Source organism: Mobula hypostoma, chromosome 24, assembly GCF_963921235.1.
Source record: "Mobula hypostoma chromosome 24, sMobHyp1.1, whole genome shotgun sequence".
NCBI lineage: Eukaryota > Metazoa > Chordata > Chondrichthyes > Myliobatiformes > Myliobatidae > Mobula > Mobula hypostoma.
Genome location: NC_086120.1, coordinates 19134588 through 19153044, shown reverse-complemented (window position 1 = coordinate 19153044; position 18457 = coordinate 19134588). Strand labels below are relative to the sequence as shown.

The following is an 18457-nucleotide window of genomic DNA, read 5'->3' as shown; positions in this document are numbered from 1 at the left end:
TAATGAAAATTTGCAGGAATATGAATGTACTAGATATTGAGTGATCAACACAATGGTTAGGTAACTTGCTAGTGATAGATTAGATAAATCATATTAGAAGTTACTAGAGGCTCGTCTTGTAAATATTTATCAGAGATTGATATTGGAAATGTGAGATGTTATATGGGCTGAATAGAATTGGCCTGTTGGTTGAATTGGCTGAATCCAGTATGGAACTGAGTTTTAAAGGTCCAAAGGCCCCAAGTTTTATCCTGGGTTGTGTTCAGTTTGCTGATTCTAGTTAGACACCATTTTGCTTGTTCCAATTGACTTCAGCTTCTTGGACTTATGAGGGAAGAAGAAAATCTTATTGCATTTCCAAGCTTTCTTATGACATAGAAGGAAGCTATTGTGGTCCAACAATTCTCTGCCAACACACAGAGCAATACTATTCTCAAACTAATTTTCTCTGTAACTATCCTTCGCCCATTTCATCAACTCCTCCCATCTACTACCCCTCCGTCCCCAAGTTCACCATTCATCTATTCACCAGGGGCAATATATAGTGCCCGATTAATCTACCAACATTTTATGGATGTGGGGGAGTCCCTGGAGTCACCCGGAAACATGCAAACTCCACACAGAAGTCAGGATTGAACCCAGGTTGGTGTGGAGGCAGCAGTATCATGCTGTCCCAACCTGCCAACTGTCTACTTCTTGCCCTATGTTCACAGGCATTTGTTTGAAAGTGGACATGTGGATGTCAGGGTGGACAAGATCAGGCTTGACTGTGGCTAGATCAGGCACCTTTCCACCGCTTCTAAACTCTATAAACACTTAACGTTTCAGCATGCAGCAGGAATATCTGGGACTACAATGACAATTCATAAGCTACCTGAGCTATCACAAACAAGAGAAAATCTGCAGATGCTGGAAATCCGAGCAACACACGAAAAATGCTGGAGGAACTCAGCGGGCCTGGCAGCATCTATGGAAAAATGCACAGTTGACGTTTCGGGCCCAGACCCTTCGCAGGGCTGGAGAAAAAAGGCTGAGCAATAGATTTACAAGGTAGGGGAGGGGAGAGAGAAACACCAGGTGATAGGTGAAACATGAACAAAGAAAAGGGGGGGCGGGGGAGAGGAGCGCCAGAGGGAGGTGATAGGCGGGCAAGGAGGTAAGGTGAGAGAGGGAAAAGGGGGATGAGAAATGGTGAGGGGTGGGGTAGGGGGCATTACCAGAAGTTTGAGAAATCGGTATTTATGTCATCAGGTTGGAGGGGTAGCTTATATTCCATATAAGGTGTTGCTCCTCCAACCTAAGTGTGGCCTCATCACAACAGTGAAGGAGGCCATCGATGGACATATTGGAATGGGAATGGGAAGTGGAATTAAAATGGGTGGGCAATGGGAGCTCCCGCATGTTCTGGCGGACAGAGCGAAGTGCTCGGTGAAGCGGTCTTCCAATCTGGTGTTCCCCTCTCTCCTCCCCCCACCTCTTAAATCTACTCCTCAGCTTTTTTTTAACAAAGCTATACTAGTTATGCCTTTCTAAGAGTGACACAGTAACTAGCATGCAGCTCTGAGAACCTGCAAAGATCAAAAAGGAAGGCAGTTAGAAGGTTTTAAAGGTAGAGCAAGAGATCAAGGCATTTGAGGAAAGAATCCAGGAATAACGCCAAGATTGTTCAAGACTTGGCCACTTATAGTGGAGTGGAGATGGATGGGATAGACAGAGGATCAAAGAAAGAAATCAAGAGCCCAAAACATCAACTGTACTTTTTTCCATAGATGCTGCCTGGCCTGCTGAGTTTCTCCAACATTTTGTGTGTGTTGCAGATTTCCAGCATCTGCAGAATCTCTCTTGTTTGTGGTAAGAAATCAAGAGCCTTGGGATGAGGTGTGAGGTCACAGAAAGCTGCAAAAGGCCATTCATAAAAGGTCCTTTAAAAGCAAAACACTGGGCAATAGCCCATCAGTGGAGGTTGGTATCTTGCATAACCCTCCACTCTATGTTCCTGTTTCAGAATGCTTATAGGAATGTTCAACATTTGGTATAAACTGAGGAACTGCCGGAGGTAGAAACATAGAAAATCTACAGCACAATACAGGCCCTTCGGCCCACAATGCTGTGCCGAACATGTCCTTACTTTGGAAATTACCTAAGGTTACTCATAGCCCTCTATTTTTCTAAGCTCCATGCACCTATCCAGGAGTCTCTTAAAATACCCTATCGTTTCCGCCTCCACCACTGCCACCAGCAGCCCATTCCATGCACTCACCACTCTCTGTGTAAAAAACTTACCCTTAACATCTCCTCTGTACCTCCTTCCAAGCACATTAAAACTGTGCCCTCTCATACTAGCTATTTCAGCCCTGGGAAAAAGCCTTTGACTATCCACATGATCAATGCCTCTGATCATCTTATACACCTCTATCAGGTCACCTTGCATCCTCCGTCGCTCCAAGGAGAAAAAGCTGAGTTCACTCAACCTATTCTCATAAGGCATGCTCCCCAATCCAGGCAACATTCTTGTAAATCTCCTCTGCACCCTTTCTATGGCTTCCACATCCTTCCTATCGTGAGGTGACCAGAATTGAGCACAGTGAGGTCTGACCAGGGTCCTATATTGCTGCAACATTTCCTCTTGGCTCTTAAACTGTTAGAAAGTGTCATTCTAATGGACCTGAGCTTCACTACAGAGAGAACCAAAGCCACCTACAGCAGATCTTTCTGAACCAAAGACCTACTGAACTTGTTTAGGTGTTCTCCTGCTCTGCTGTGATCAACTTACTGTGATCAACTGTGAAGGTGCAGTGATGAGGCGGCAGATTCTCGGAGAGATCCTATACCAAACCCACGCCCCCACTGAGAGGTGACATGATAGAGGTTAATCTGGAGGGCATAAGTTTAATGTGAGATGGAGGAGGTTTAAGGGAAATCTGGGGGGTACATTTTTCACACAAAGAACAGCTGGTATCTGGAATGAGCTGCCAGAAGAGGTGGTGGAGGCAGGAACAGTTAAAACATTTAAGAGCCTTTTGGACAGTGCTTGAAAGAGCAATGTAGAGGGATATGGAATTAATGGCAACAAGGGGGATTTGTATAGATAGGCATGATGGTCAGCATAGATTATAGTGGGCTGAATGGCCTGTTCTTATTGTGAACAAATCTATGATCCAGAGTGCCCATGTTCTTAACGTATAAAGTGATCACTGGGGGTTCTGCTGGTGCTGTGTTCCCCCTCCCCACTTCGTCCTGCGTGGAGGAAAGGCGATACAAAGACTAATTTCAGTTCTGTTATATTTGTTATTCAGCTACACCATCCATCTCAGGGGTTTCACTTTGGGACAGTGCGGGAGAGCAGTGCAGAGGACTACATGAAGAAGAGTTTTCCCGAGATGTACGAATACACAAGAAGGTTCAATGTTCCAACAACGCTTGACGGGGTGGCTCATCTGAAGTAAGCAACCTGACAACCCAATTATCATAGAACCGTGTATCCTTGTCAATCTAGCATTTTATGTCCACTGCCAAGAAATGGAAATTCTAGCAAATGATTGAATTCAATAACAAATAGGCAAATTGTGTAGAATTGGCAAAGTGATTGACCTGTCAAGCTGATTTAATTTCCATATGGCTGGAGCCATTGTGAGGCTCCTGTCAGCCGAATGGAATGTTATTTACAGCCTACAATTTATTAAAAATCCTGTAATTGATGAAGATTTGCATTCCTTTGAAACATTTCCTCAGAGAATGCCAGCATAAGCATGTTCAATATAAAATTACTTACGCCACAGAAAAAGACCCTTGTGTCCATGTCAATTGAAAGACCACCCAGTTTACTTACAGTCTCTAGTTCTTGGGCTTTGTTTTGTTACTTACCTTAATTATTTTTTGAAAGCAGTGAGCGGTCCTGCAGGCAGTTCCATACCTCTGTCTATCAAGTTTATTGTCCTCTTGGCACCTTTTCCAGCCATTCCTATCTTGGACCCCAGAATCTCATCTACTTCAACTAAATCTCCTCTCAGCCTTCTCTGTTCTGAAGGAAACATTGGACTTTCAGTTCTTGTTACTTACATTTTCCAGTCTTGGCAATAACCATAATTTTGAATGCACAGTTTTAATATATTCTTCCTGTAGTGTGGGGACCAAAATCCAACATGCTAGCTGTGGTCTAATTAGTGTTTTATGCAGTTGTAGGGGAATCTAGCTATTCTTGCATTTTGTAATGCCTTGCTGATAAAGAAAGGCATCTGCATACTCTCTGGCTGTCTGTACATCTACCCTGTAGCATCCTGGCATTTATTATGCATCTGTTTGCCTTGCTTTCTCCCTACAAAGACCTTACCTCACACTTCTCTGAATTGAAACCCGCGTGGCAATTCTAGGCACATCTGAAGATCCATTGATACCTTTCTCCATCCTACAGCTTTTTCCCTCTTTGTAAACGAAATGCAAGCACTGAGACCAGCAGTTGGTTCACTGACTCTCTAAAAACTTCAAGACAACTTACATACCTAAATTGTTCTTAATACATTTGATGACGCTAAAGGAAATCACTCAGCACCCCGGTGACAATACTGGCTTCTAATAGAACAATCTCATTAACTGCATTTGCTCTCTCCTTGTTTTTCTGCATCTCACCAGCTTATTTGCTATCAAGCCCGCCAGATTCCTATTTGCTATTAGCCTACTCTAGGAGGTAATTTACAGTGGGCAATCAACTACTTGTCATGTCCTTAGGACTTGGGAGGGAGCCAGACCATCTGGAGGAAACTCAAGTGGTCGCCGAGAAGACATTCACATTCAAAACAGACAGCATCTGAGGTCAGGACTGAGCCCAGGTCCCTGGAGCTGTTGTGCAGCTGTGAAAATAGCTGTCTGGTTTGCCCAGAGCCCCACACACTGCACTGTGGACTCTTTACCACAAATGTAATCTTTTTTAGACACCTGCTTCTAACTACTGAAATTCCAAAATATGCAAATCTGGGGCAGACTCTTATTCCTTCAAATTTACATTAACATTGAGGATCTGAACTTTTCACCAGATTCTTTCTTTTCTTTCCCTTTCACTCTTTTCTTTCTTTCCCAACTTCCTTCTGTGGATGATAGACATATCATTTATAGATGCTGATTTAAATTACAGAGGCTAAAACTTTCTGGTGTGACATAATGTTTCTGGTGTGCACTCTGGTGAATTTTACTTGAGCCACAACCGTGAAATGAGATCACATGCTCTGTGCACACAAAACACATTTCTACAGTGTAGTGCCAGCACAGAGGGTGTCGTGCGTGAGCATTAATGGAGGAGTGTGCAGAACATGTTTTGAAGCCACTGTCTGAAGTTCACTTGGCCCACACATTGTGACAGTCATTCATGCTGAACAGACCTTGAGGGTTGAGGGTTGAATTAGGTTTTGTCCAAAGGAACAGGCTTGCCTGGTCTGCTGCAGTGGAGTCTGAAGCATTTGTCTTCCTCCAGGGAAGACCTCCTCTAATCTGTTATTGTCTGCTCCCATTACTCTCTCCCACTGCCCATATTCCTGGACTTCACTTGTGTCTGGCTGATCCTGCCCCTTCCCTTATCTTTCCTGATCCCAAGTGTGATGCCACACAATTACATTTCACACCTGCAGCCCTAGTCCACCACGCACCACCTCTGGATGTGGTTCCATCCTCACCTTAGCCCCACATGGTCTCTCCCCAACTCTAATCCCTGGGTCTAGCCTCACTATCTATGCCACTCCATTTTTACCACGATCCATGGCCTTACTGATAATCACAAGGACCATTGCTTCCCTACTGACTGCAAAATCTGGGCCATTTCCTCCAAATGCTTTGTCACTATCAAAATAATATTGTCAGAATCACATTTTAAAATCCCCAAATAGTTGGCATACTTCATAACATTATTAAATACATTGAATAAAATTGAATATTTTACATGAAAGCTTTGCCTTCCCACAGAGACCCACCCTTGGGGTTGTTATGTTTTTGCCCAGTTTTCAGTCTATTTAATATGGACTTAGAGTTTCCCAAGATAACATTCAGTAAACTGCAGCGTCTGGCAACTCCTGAACCATCGTTTCTTTAATGACCAGGAAAAAATGTTTTCTTTTAAATATAGATCTTTGTGTGAGAGAATTGGGAATTAATAATTTGTTCAATGGCTGGCCTCTCCAACCCAGGACACTCTGTCAATGCTAAACTGAGATGTCAGTTGGGAAACTTGTCCTTGGCTGCTTATATAAAACACATGACATAATGCGACTGACCTGCTGATTCATCTGAGATTAAATAATACAGCAGGACCCAGCAAGAGAAGTTGGGAATCTAAGGTTCACTGTTATATCGAGATAAAATTCAACCTTAATACCTGATGTTTTGAATTGCAGGACTGACCCCTCAAAACTGGATGCATTTATCATGGACAAGGCACTGTTGGATTACGAGGTATCCATTGACGCTGAGTGCAAGCTGATAACAGTGGGCAAGCCATTTGCGATTGAAGGTAAGAAGGTGCTCTTCTGGAAATTGTGTTCAAGGCGAGACTTCAGATCAGCATTTAATGTGATCATTCCTTTGACACTAGTGCGTAAACTGTCCTCATTGGGTCTCAAAACGTCTTTCTGTAACTGCATCTTGGGATTTGTGCCAGAAAGGCCACAGTTAGTCTGTGTTGGCAGAAATATTCACCGTGCTGAGCATCGGCGCTCCCAGGGTTCCATGCTCAGCCCACTGCTGTCGCATTGTTCGTTCACGACTGCGCTGCTAGATCCTGTTCAAACGGAATCATCAAGGTCGCTGATGACACAACAATGGTTGGCCTCGTCAGCAACGCTGTTGAGACAGCGTAAACCGGGGAGGTACAGTAGCTGGTTGAATGGTGCGAGCACAACAACTTGAGTCTCAATGTGGACAAGACCAAAGAGATGATTGTGGACTTTAGCAAGGTGCAGGCTGACCACTCTCACTGCACGTACACGACCCCTCTGTGGAGAGAGTTGGAGCACCGTCTTTCCAGGATTGCACTTTACAGATGATCTCACCTGGTCCCTCAACACCACAGCAGCGTGTCCACTTCCTGAGGAGATTGAGGTGTGCTGGTACAGGAATTGCAAGATATTTGACTGCAAGGGATTGTGAGGACTTCCGAGAGGATCATTGGAGTCTCTCTTCTACCCATCAGATATTTATCAGGAGTGCTGTGTATGCAGTGTCAATGATCCCTCTTATCCGTTTCACAATTTCTTTGACTCCCCCTCCCACCATCAGGCAGGAGGTGCCAAAGAATTAGGACAAGAACTGTTGGGATAGGAAACAGCTTCTTCCCTCAGGCCGTAAGATTACTGAACTCTGCCATCACACATGAAGCACCAGTAACTGTATACTGTTTACTTTTAAATTTGTGTCGTAAATGTACCTTATTAGTTGTTGATTTACTGGTGGTAGTATTACTTTATGTGTTGTGTATGTGAATTATACGTACTGTATTGTGCACCTTGTTCACAAGATGGCCCCTGCATACAATGGTCCTTCGGTCAACATCTCCCAGATAGATCATGAAACCATATATTTCACTTCTTTTATGTCGTTTACATTTGTTTTTCATTTTGAATGTGATTGTGGAACTGTTGGAGCCTGTGATTTGTAGTTTGGGTGTTTCAGGGCTCTGCAGCCTTCACGAGGATTCTGGGAGGTAGAGGCAACGTGTGTGAACCTAGTGACGAGCAGACCGTGGGACAGGGCATGAGCTGACGTTGCATGTGGCTCTGAAGCAGATTTTGTACACTTGGGCTACTTTACTATATTTTAACATTTAATTCCATTAACAATTCAAAGTTGGACTAAAGGAATGTGGCATTATCAGGATTGGATTTTGCCAGAACCACTCCTTTAGCTTGGTCCAACATAGACTAAAGAGTTACATCGACTAAAATGCAAAGGTGAGGTGGAAATGACTGCACTTGACAACAGTTGTAGGACAAAGGAGCTCTGGTGAAACCGAAACCAATTGGTACCAAGGGGGAAATACTCTGAAGGTTGATGTCATACATTTCACGAAGGAAGGTTTGTTGTGGTTGTTGGAGGTCAATCATCCCAGTCCCACAACATTGCTGCTCTTTCAATGTCACTAGGAAATCCTGGAACTCCTTCCCCACAGGAATTGTGTAAGTACCTTTACAGGGAGGAATGCAGCAGTTCAAGAAGATTGGTCATCACCTCCCTTCAAAATGAACTAAGGATGGACAATAATTTTTTTTAAGATACAGAAAAATTAATAATGAAAAGAAATTTGCCCAGTTTTCTGGATTAAGTAATGCTGCCATCCTAATAATCTTCTACTTGTTTTAATCTCTTCTTTGAGGCTCGCTGCTGTGGTGCAGCGTATTTAATGTCTTTCTCTTTGCAGGGTATGGAATTGGATTGCCACAAAACTTTGGGCTAAATTCTAACATTTCTGAATTGATCAGTCGCTACAAATCAGATGGATTCATGGATATGTTGCACAACAAGTGGTACAAGATAGTTCCATGTGGAAAACGAACTTTTGAAGTGACAGAGGTAAGAAATTTGAGGCCTATTTGTTTCCTGTTCCTCCCACTTTACCTGCCTCTCAAAGATAAGTAGAGTCTTATTGTCAATTCATTGCAATTACAATCAAATTCAAAATTCACTCTATTCAATTATCAAATTTGTTTCCTAATGATTCCAAATTTCCACCTTAACTATTCTAATCAAAGTTCACTGCATGGATTGATCAATTTCTGGTATCTGAGACTTGTGCTACATGTGACAATAACTAGAATTACTCCCTGTCTCCAGCCAGAAGATTTCCCAAATCTACCCTTTACATACTTAACAAAGTCACCTCTAGGAGGTGCATTTAGCTGAAATGTGTCAGCTGCTGATTTGTAGTTAAACCAACAGATACAAATTCCCCTTGTGCTTGACCTTGGCAGCCACTGTCACTGTTAAAGCATGGGAATTGTGACTCTAACAAAGAATATGTCAGATTAGTGTCTTTTCCAAGCTGGCCCATCTCTCCCTAACTGTCACCTGAGATGAAAATTGAAACTGTGTGTGTGTGTGTGTTTTTTTACAGACACTGCAAATGGGAATCAAGCATTTCTCAGGGCTGTTTGTTTTACTCTGCCTGGGCTTTGCTGGATCGTTGCTGTCAATTGTTGGGGAGCATATTGTCTACAGACTAGTTCTTCCAAGGATCAGGAAACGGAAAAAATTTAAGTACTGGCTCCACACAAGTCAGGTAAGAATTTCAGACAAGTATCTCAATCTCGAGGTAAAAGAAGTGGCAAACAAACAAGCAAGAGTCAATGTAATGAAGGCACGTTGAAGAACTTGACTGATTCTGTCAACACACACAGAACGCTGGGGGAACTCAGCAGGCCAGGCAGCATCTATGGAAAAGAGTACAGTCAAAGTTTTGGGGGCTGAGACACTTCATCAGGACTGGAGAAAAAAGATGAGACTTCTCATCTTCTTTCTCCAGTCCTGATGAAGGGTCTTGGGCCGAAACTTTGACCGTTTACCCTTTTCCATAGATGCTGCCCGACCAGCTGAGTTCCCCCAGCGTTCTGTGTGTGTTGCTTGGATTTCCAGCATCTGCAGATTTTCTTGTTTGTTGATTGATTATATTCTGTTATTAATTTATGACAATACGCAACAGGCTGAGCAACTGTTACTAAGTAGTTCTATGCAATCTATAACAAAATATTAGTAACTAAAGATTATACAAACTCTCATCTCAGTATGCAATCTAGTCTAAAGCTTCTCAGCGTACTATATAGTCCATGTACCCTGGAAGGTAGGGTGCTTAGGGATCATAGTGAGGTACATTGGAGAGATTGTGCATAGTTCATTTGTGAGGCAAGAGTATTTGCCACAGGGTTGAAGAGGGGATTGATGAAATATTTAAAGGGAACCTGAGGAGAAACTTCACAGCGAGAGGGTGGTGCGATCGTGGAACGAACTGCCAGCAGGAGTGGTGGATGCGGGTTTGGTTCCAACTTTTAAGAGAAGTTTGGATCAGTACGTGGGTGGGAGGAGTATGGATGGCTATGGTCCAGGTGTGGGTTGACAGAACTGGGCAGAAAAATGGGTCAAAGGGCCTGTTTCTATGCTGTAGTGCTCTGTGACTCTATAATAATAGAGAACTGGTTATACAGATGGGCAGGGGTGGGGCAGCTATCTTGGGGAGATGATGATGGTGAGCATTTGTTCACAGGGCTAATCTAACAAATGATCAGTAATTATCTGGCAGTTCTGCTCCAGACCATGAACAACACTCTGCATAGAGCTGGCTGGTCTGTGATAGGGTCACATTATTAACCACAGTATTCTAGAGTCTGACAAGGATCTGCTTCCAATCACCGCCGATCATTAAGCAGAAGTCCAGCACATCAGGAAGTGTGACTTGCTTCGGACATTGAAGTTCTATTATCTTTCTCCTTCTGGAGGCAAGATAAAAGCAATACAACTTGAAGAGAAAAGTATGTTTTAGGTGACTATATTTTTCTTAGTTTGAGATCAAAAGACTCGAAACTCTGGTTGTTAAAATAACAACATGCTATTAGAGTTTCTCAAATCATTGCTCATTTTTGTTTTTCTAGAAAATCCACCGTGTTTTAAATATGACCTTTGAAGAGCAGAAGGTGAAGACAGATAAAAGGTATGGTTTTTATATTAGGACAAAAACTATTAGATATAGCTGAATATGTCAGCTTTCAAGACCAAATTCTATCTGTGCCAAGAACAATACAAAGCCAATTTACACAATATTAAATGGAACATGTTCACTTCTCATGGGACAATTTTTTTGTGATTGGAAATTCCAAGATTTTGAAATCTTGCTTATGTAGTAAAGCTGGTAAATGGGCACTTTTTATATAGGAAAGGGAAACTTTTTGTCTCGTATTTTTCTTGACATAAAGGAGCCCATCAAGTCAATGCTCGCTCAGTAGAAACATATAAATGTAGACAACCTACAGCACAATACAGGCCCTTCGGCCCACAAAGCTGTGCCGAACATGTCCTTACCTTAGAAAGTACCTAGGGTTACCCATAGCCCTCTATTTTTTTGAGCTCCATGTACCTGTCCAGGAGTCTCTTAAAAGACCCTATTGTATCTGCCACCACCACTGTCACCGGCAGCCCATTCCACGAGCTCACCACTCTCTGTGTAAAAAAGCTTACCCCTGACATCTCCTCTGCACCTACTTCCAAGCACCTTAAAACTGTGCCCACTTGTGCTAGCCATTTCAGCCCTGGGAAAAAGCCTCTGATTATCCACACGATCAATGCCTCTCATCATCTTGTACACCTCTATCACCTCTCATCCTCCGTTGCTCCAAGGAGAAAAGGCTGAGTTCACTCAACCTATTCTCAAAAAGGCATGCTCCCCAATCCAGGCAACATCCTTGTAAATCTTCCTCTGCACCCTTTCTATGGTTTCCACATCCTTCCTATAGTGGGGTGACCAGAACAGAGCACAGTACTCCACGTGGGGTTTGACCAGGGTCCTATATAGCTGTAACCTCTCAGCTCTTAAACTCATTCCCACGATTGATGAAGGCCAATGCACCATATGCCTTCTTAACCACAGATTTAACCTGCACAGCAGCTTTGAGTGTCCTATGGACTCGGACCCCAAGATCCCTCTGATCCTCCACACTGCCAAGAGTCTTACCATTAATATTATATTCTGCCATCATATTTGACCTACCAAAATGAACCACCTCACACTTAGCTGGGTTGAACTCCATCTGCCACTTCTCAGCCCAGTTTTGCATCCTATTAATGTCTCGCTGTAACCTCTGACAGCCCTCCACACTATCCACAACACCTCCAACCTTTGTGTCATCAGCAAATTTACTAACCCCATTCTCCTATTTAGTTCCCGGTAACCATCTCCTACACCCAGCTTTACGAGGGTAATTAATGTAGCCAGGCGGAACAGAGAGTTATGTCAGTTATTTCTGGCAGGAGGGAAAGTAGCGTGGCACCTTCCTCCCCAGGTGGCCTTAAAAGCATGCTCCCACAGGTGCCCGGACTTCTGTCTTGTGCACGATGAGAGGCAAGTGAGAGTATTGCTCATCCTTCAGTTTGATTTATTTTAGTGAGCATGCATACCTGTGTGAGATGCGTTACTTATGCAGCTCCTTTTGTACATTGTGGGACGGTGTAGATCTTTGTGTGAGTCACTGTTTTAGCCTTTATTTAATGGCTTTTGCTTAACTTGAGTTTGTGGTATCTGTATGGTTAGTCTTAAATCTCCTTGTAAGCCTGGGACACTAATGTGCTTCATTATACTGGTGTAGTAACATTACCTAACACACTTTATTGTACTTTATATAGTCTGATGATAACTCAGGAGCTGTGTTTTATGTGAAATCTGACTTGCCTCTCTGTGTACAGCATTTTTAGCAAAACTTCTGTTTAAGAAAATTTATTATAACTTTAAAGTACCTTGTTGGACTGCCTGCCTTAAAGGGGTCCCAACCTTGCCTCTACTATTGGTTTAGTGGTTACATTGACAATAGCCTATTAATGTATTAACTAGAATGTGAGGGAGAACTGGAACATTTGGGTGAAAACCAGCACGATGCAAACTAGAGGCTGCACCAGAGGTTGATATGGACCCTGGGACACTGGAGCTGCGATGAAGTAACACTACACAATGCACTACTGTACTATCAAAGTCAGGGCACTGCCTCTAAAATATGGGAGATAGTTGTTAATAGCAGTAGTTGTTCCATTTGCATAGTGGGCATAAAACTAGAAACACAAAAATCTTCAAACCTTTGACTTTGTTTTTCACACTCACTGAGATCTTGACTGAACTATATCTGCCTCCAACCACTTGTCTGGCTCCATATTTTTAATTATTTTGATCAGCAATAATTTGTCAGTCTTGCATTCAGAATTATCCATTCAGCTGGTACCTACTTGTTGTGAATTTTTTTTCCTAACTTCCTTAAGATTATTATCCTCTCCTGTTGTTCTGAGTTCCCTGACACTGGAACAAGTTTTCATCAAGTAACTGAATCAACACCACTCCAAAATCCTCAAATCCTCAGTCATGTCACTCCTTAACTTTCAGTTCCATGGAATACTATCTGAGTTTATGCAATTACTTGCCATGAAGCAACTCCTGTGGCATTCTGGTGCACTGAACTCGCGTTCCAAAGGTAAACAGGCAAGTAACTCATAACACTTTAAAAAGAAATTTGGTTGCATTGCTATGAGCAACAAGAGATTGAAGGATATAAGCGATAGATGTTACGTGAAATCAATAGTGCTGCATGCAATCTTGGACAATATCTCCCATCCACTACATAATGTACTGGTTAGGCACAGGTGTACATTCAGCCAGAGACTCATTCTACCGAGATGCAACACTGAGCATCATAGGAAGTCATTCCTGCCTGTGGCTATCAAACTTTACAACTCCTCCCTTGGAGGGTCAGACACTTTGAGCCAATAGGTTGGTCCTGGACTTAATTCCATTTGGCATAATTTACATATTATTTAATTATTTATGGTTTTATATTGCTATATTTATACTCTATTCTTGTTGGTGCAACTGTAACGAAATCTAATTTCCCTCAGGATCAGTAAAGTATGTCTATCTATCTATCTATTAGTATTTTATTATCACATATGCCACGATAGAATGAAAAGATCTTTCTGCATGCCATCTGGACAGTTCAAGCCAAATATAATTATGTCGAGCTAGAAAGGGTAGCAGTGGTTAGCATAATGCTATTACAGTTCCAGTGAACTGGATTCAATTCCACTGCCCTCTGTCAAGGGTTTGTACAACCACCCTGTGTCGTGTGGGCTTCTTCTGGATGTTCCAGTTTCCTTCCATGTTCCAGAGGTGTACCAGTTAGTAGGTCAATTGGTCAGTGTGGGCTGCATCTCTAAATCTAAATCTAGCAAAGGCAAAACAGAATGTAAAATAGTGTTGCAGTTACGGGAAAAAGTTCAGTACAGATACATGAACAAAGTGCAAGGAGTACAAAGACGTAGGAGATCAAGGATTCAAGAGCTTAACTTTTAGTTTATGAAAGATGTGGAGATGGGATGCAGTGTCATCCTTGGAGAGAGTTATCATACCTGATAACATCATGTATCAGAAGCAATTCTGATAATTCCTCGATAAAATGAGTGAGGTATAGAACAAATTCTTTTGACTGCAAATGGTCTGTATATATTGCATCTCAGTTACAGAGCCTATAAAGTATTTGCCCACCACCTCCCCGCCCCTTGGAAGTTTTCATGTTTTATTGTTTTACAACATTGAATCATAGTGGATTCGATTTGGATTTGATCAACAGAAAAAGACTCATGTCAAAGTAAAAACATCTCTACAAAGTGATCTAAAGATTAATTACAAATATAAAACATGAAATAATTGATTGCATAAGTATTCACCCCCTTTAATATGACACCAAGTCATCACTGGTGCAGCTAATTGGCTTTAGAAGTCACATAATTAGTTAAGGGGTCCTAGCTATATATAAATGTGTGCAGTCAGGTGTTTCAGTTGATTGTAGTAAAAATACACCTGAATCTGGAAGGTCCAAGTGCTGGTGAGTCGGTATCCTTGCAAAAACTACACCATGACGTAAATGGTAGGGCATTGAAGAATGCAGTAGAACAGAGGGATCTAGGAATAATGGTGCATAGTTCCCTGAAGGTGGAATCTCATGTGGATAGGGTGGTGAAGAAAGCTTTTGGTATGCTGGCCTTTATAAATCAGAGCATTGAGTATAGGAGTTAGGATGTAATGTTGAAATTGTACAAGGCATTGATAAGGCCAAAATTGGAGTATTGTGTACAGTTCTGGTCACCGAATTATAGGAAAGTTGTCAACAAAATTGAGAGAGCACAGAGAAGATTTACTAGAATGTTACCTGGGTTTCATCTCCTAAGTTACAGAGAAAGGTTGAGCAAGTTGGGTCTTTATTCTTTGGAGCATAGAAGGTTGAGGGGGGACTTGATAGAGGTATTTAAAATTATGAGGGGGATAGATAGAGTTGATGTGGATAGGCTTTTTCCACTGAGAGTGGGGTAGATTCAAACAAGAGGACATGAGTTGAGAGTTAAAGGGCAAAAGTTTAGGGGTAACATGAGGGGGAACTTCTTTACTCAGAGAGTGGTAGCTGTGTGGAACGAGTTTCCAGCAGAAGTGGTTGAGGCAGGTTTGATGTTGTCATTTAAAATTAAATTGGATAGCTATATGGACAGGAAAGGAATGGAGTGTTATGGGCTGAGTGCAGGTTGGTGGGACTAGGTGAGAGTAAGAGTTCGGCATGGACTAGAAGGGCTGAGATGGCCTGTTTCCGTGCTGTAATTGTTATATGGTCATAAAAGAACACGACAAGCAACTCCGTGAAAAGGTTATTGAAAAATTCATGTCAAGAGATGGATGTAAGAAAATTTCCAAGTCACTGAGTATCCCTTGGAGTACAGTTAGGTCAATCATCAAGAAATGGAAAGAATATGGGACAGCTGTAAATCTGCCTAGAGCAGGCCGTCCTCAAAAACTGAGTGACAGTGCAAGAAGGGGACTAGTGAGGGAGGCCACCAAGAGACCCGTGACAACTCTGGGGGAGATATAAGCTTCAACGGGTGAGATTGGAGAGACTGTGCATACAACAACTGTTGCCCAGGTGCTGCTTCACCAGTTGCAGCTTTATGGGAGAGCGGCAAAGGAAAAAGTCACTGTTCAAGGGGGTTGGGGGAGTGGAAACTCGCATGAAATCTCAATTAGAGTTTGCCAGAAGGAAGGTGGGAGACTCTGAGGTCAGCTAGAAAAAGGTTCTATAGTCTGATGAAACCAAAATTGAGCTTTTTGGTTATCCAACTAAATCAAAAACACATCAAAAACACATCATCCCTACTGTGAAGCATGGTGGCAGCTGCATCATGCTGTGGGGATGCTTCACTGCAGCAGGCCATGGAAGGTTTGTGAAGGTAGAGGGTAAAATGAATGCAGCAAAATACAAGGAAATCCTGGAGGAAAACCTGATGCAGTCTGCAAGAGAACTGCGACTTGGGAGTAGATTTGTTTTCCAGCAAGGCAATGACTCCAAGCACAAAGCCAAAGCTACACAGGAGTGGCTTAAAACCAACAAAGCTAATGTCCTGGAGTGGCCAAGTCAGAGTCCAGACCTTAATCCAATTGAGAATTTGTGGCTGAACTTGAAAAGGGCTGTTCACTCACGATCCCCATGCAATCTGACAGAGCTTAAGCAATTTTGTGAAGAAGAATGGGGGAAAAATTGCAGTACTGTATCCAAATGTGCAAAGCTGATATTGACCTATCCACACAGACTGTAATTTCTGCCAAAGGAGCATCTACTAAATACTGACTTGAAGGGATTGAGTAATTATGCAAATAATTGTGTTTAATTGTAATAAATTTAGACCAATTTGTAGAAATTTGTTTTCATTTTGACACAAAAGGCTCTTTTCTATTGATCAGTGTCAAAAAGAGTCAAATTAAATCCACTGATTCAATGATGTAAAACAATAAAACATGAAAGCTTTCAAGGGGGGTGAATACTTTTTACAGGCACTGTACCTCCGGTGTTGTCTATGATATAAACATACCAGAGCAACAATTCCTCATGATAAAAGATCAGACATGTGGAGAAATTATAGTAACAGATATTTATTTTGTAGATGCAACCTGCAGAAGATCCAGAAGGTGCCTCCAACCACAATACGAGCAACTGCCCAGACCAGATGGAACAACCAAAGGCGCATAATCATCAAAGACAACGTAAAACACCAGGCTGAGCCAGGGGGTTGTGCACAAGACCATTATGCACTACAATCAGATAAAAAATCATCTGGAGTCATCTGTGAGAATGGAGGAATTGGTTATTGTCCACAGAGAGGAAAGAATGCACATGATAATGAAATAAAAGAACTGGAGCGAAGGATACAAACAATTAAGGAGCAGCTGAGAGTTGCCTTGAAGAAGAGGGATGAACTGGCTGCTTCCATTGAGTTGTCTAAAGATGGTCACCAGACTCCTTCAAGCACTGGCAATAAAGAAAACACTGACAAAAGGTGATGGTGGCCGTGGCTTTATACAAAATGCACTTTTTGACTATGATATAAATTAAAAAATGGCTGCACACTTCAGAGATCTTCAACCGACCATTTGGAATCCATGGAAGCACATTTCAAAGCACTTTTGCTGCATGAGCATTAATTGCCAAGTATTGTCGATAGGTGAAAGTGAACAGATGCAGTTTATTTTTAATAGCACATGAAATTCAGGTGCTTTCACTAAACCCGAAATGAAAACAGTCCTTGAAAAATTCAATAATAAAAAATTTGTATATGTATTTAAAATGTGCTTGACATTGTAGCTGAATCAGACAATCTATTTCACCAGCATCAGACTTGAAGGAGGAGAACAGAGAGAAATATTATTTTGGAATTGCAATATATACAAAGCATTGACTTGCTGCCAGCCTCAGACAATTGCCTTTGCTAATTATAATGTTTCAGATATTCAATATATTTTTTTTGCTGTTTAAAAAGTTGATGTGTTTGGTTGCAATGGACATTAAAAAGCATTACCTTGGTCATGAAGTTCTGAAATATTCACAGGACTATTTTGTGGAAACTATGACCTACCATACTCATTCAATCGTTATGTGCCATGTCGTATGATATGGGTGATCATGGTCTTTCCATAATCATGATTGTTCCTGGCAAATTTTTTTCCACAGAAGTGGTTTGCCATTGCCTTCCGGGCAGTGTCTTAACCAGATGGGTGACCCCAGCCATTATCAATACTCTTCAGTGTTTGTGCCTGGCGTCAGTGGTCATGTAACCAGGACTTGGGATATGCATCAGCTGCTCGTATGACCATCCAGCACCTGTACCCATGGCTTCACGTGACCCTGATTGGGGGGGGGGCTAAGAGAGTGCTATCTTACAACTCTTTTAGTGGAGATGCATCTCCACTCCACTGCCCAAGATACCGACTATGACTGCATTAATTTATTTTTGAAAAGGTTCTCAAAACTGGAACTTTTTACATCTGAAATGATCTTCCTTGTACAGGCTTAAGTAAACTTGCCATCACCAACAATTTAACAATGATGTCCTTAGTTATTTCACATCTTCTAAAGTTGTCCCTTCTGAGCTGCACAGTATCTTAACAGTGCAAAATATTCCCAAACAGTTATTTACCCTCAAATGTAATGAAATTGGATTGAATAATGTTGTCAAGGTGATCCAAAATCAACGTAAACTTGATTAAATTGCATAGGTAATTATTTTCAGGTGAAATTATGCCAGTCGTGTGCAATACAGTCATGCTTGACATTTTTTATTCAAAACTTCCCTTGCATGAGATGCACACCTAATGAGCTCCCAGATCCACAAAGTGACTGATAGAAACAAGATGCACAAAGTGGTT

The 18457-nt window shown here is 42.0% G+C and overlaps 1 protein-coding gene across 1 annotated transcript in view; it reads left to right on the top strand.

Moving 5' to 3' along the window:
* grin3bb (glutamate receptor, ionotropic, N-methyl-D-aspartate 3Bb) overlaps positions 1–17805 on the top strand; it is a 103364-nt gene extending 85559 nt beyond the window's left edge. The window contains exons 4-9 of the mRNA XM_063032013.1: positions 3297–3442; positions 6378–6493; positions 8396–8547; positions 9089–9253; positions 10617–10675; positions 16699–17805. Coding sequence (XP_062888083.1) covers positions 3297–3442; positions 6378–6493; positions 8396–8547; positions 9089–9253; positions 10617–10675; positions 16699–17095 — 1035 coding nt within the window. The 3' untranslated portion in view covers positions 17096–17805. The remainder of the gene's footprint in view (positions 1–3296; positions 3443–6377; positions 6494–8395; positions 8548–9088; positions 9254–10616; positions 10676–16698) is intronic.
* The last annotated feature ends 652 nt before the right edge of the window (positions 17806–18457 follow it).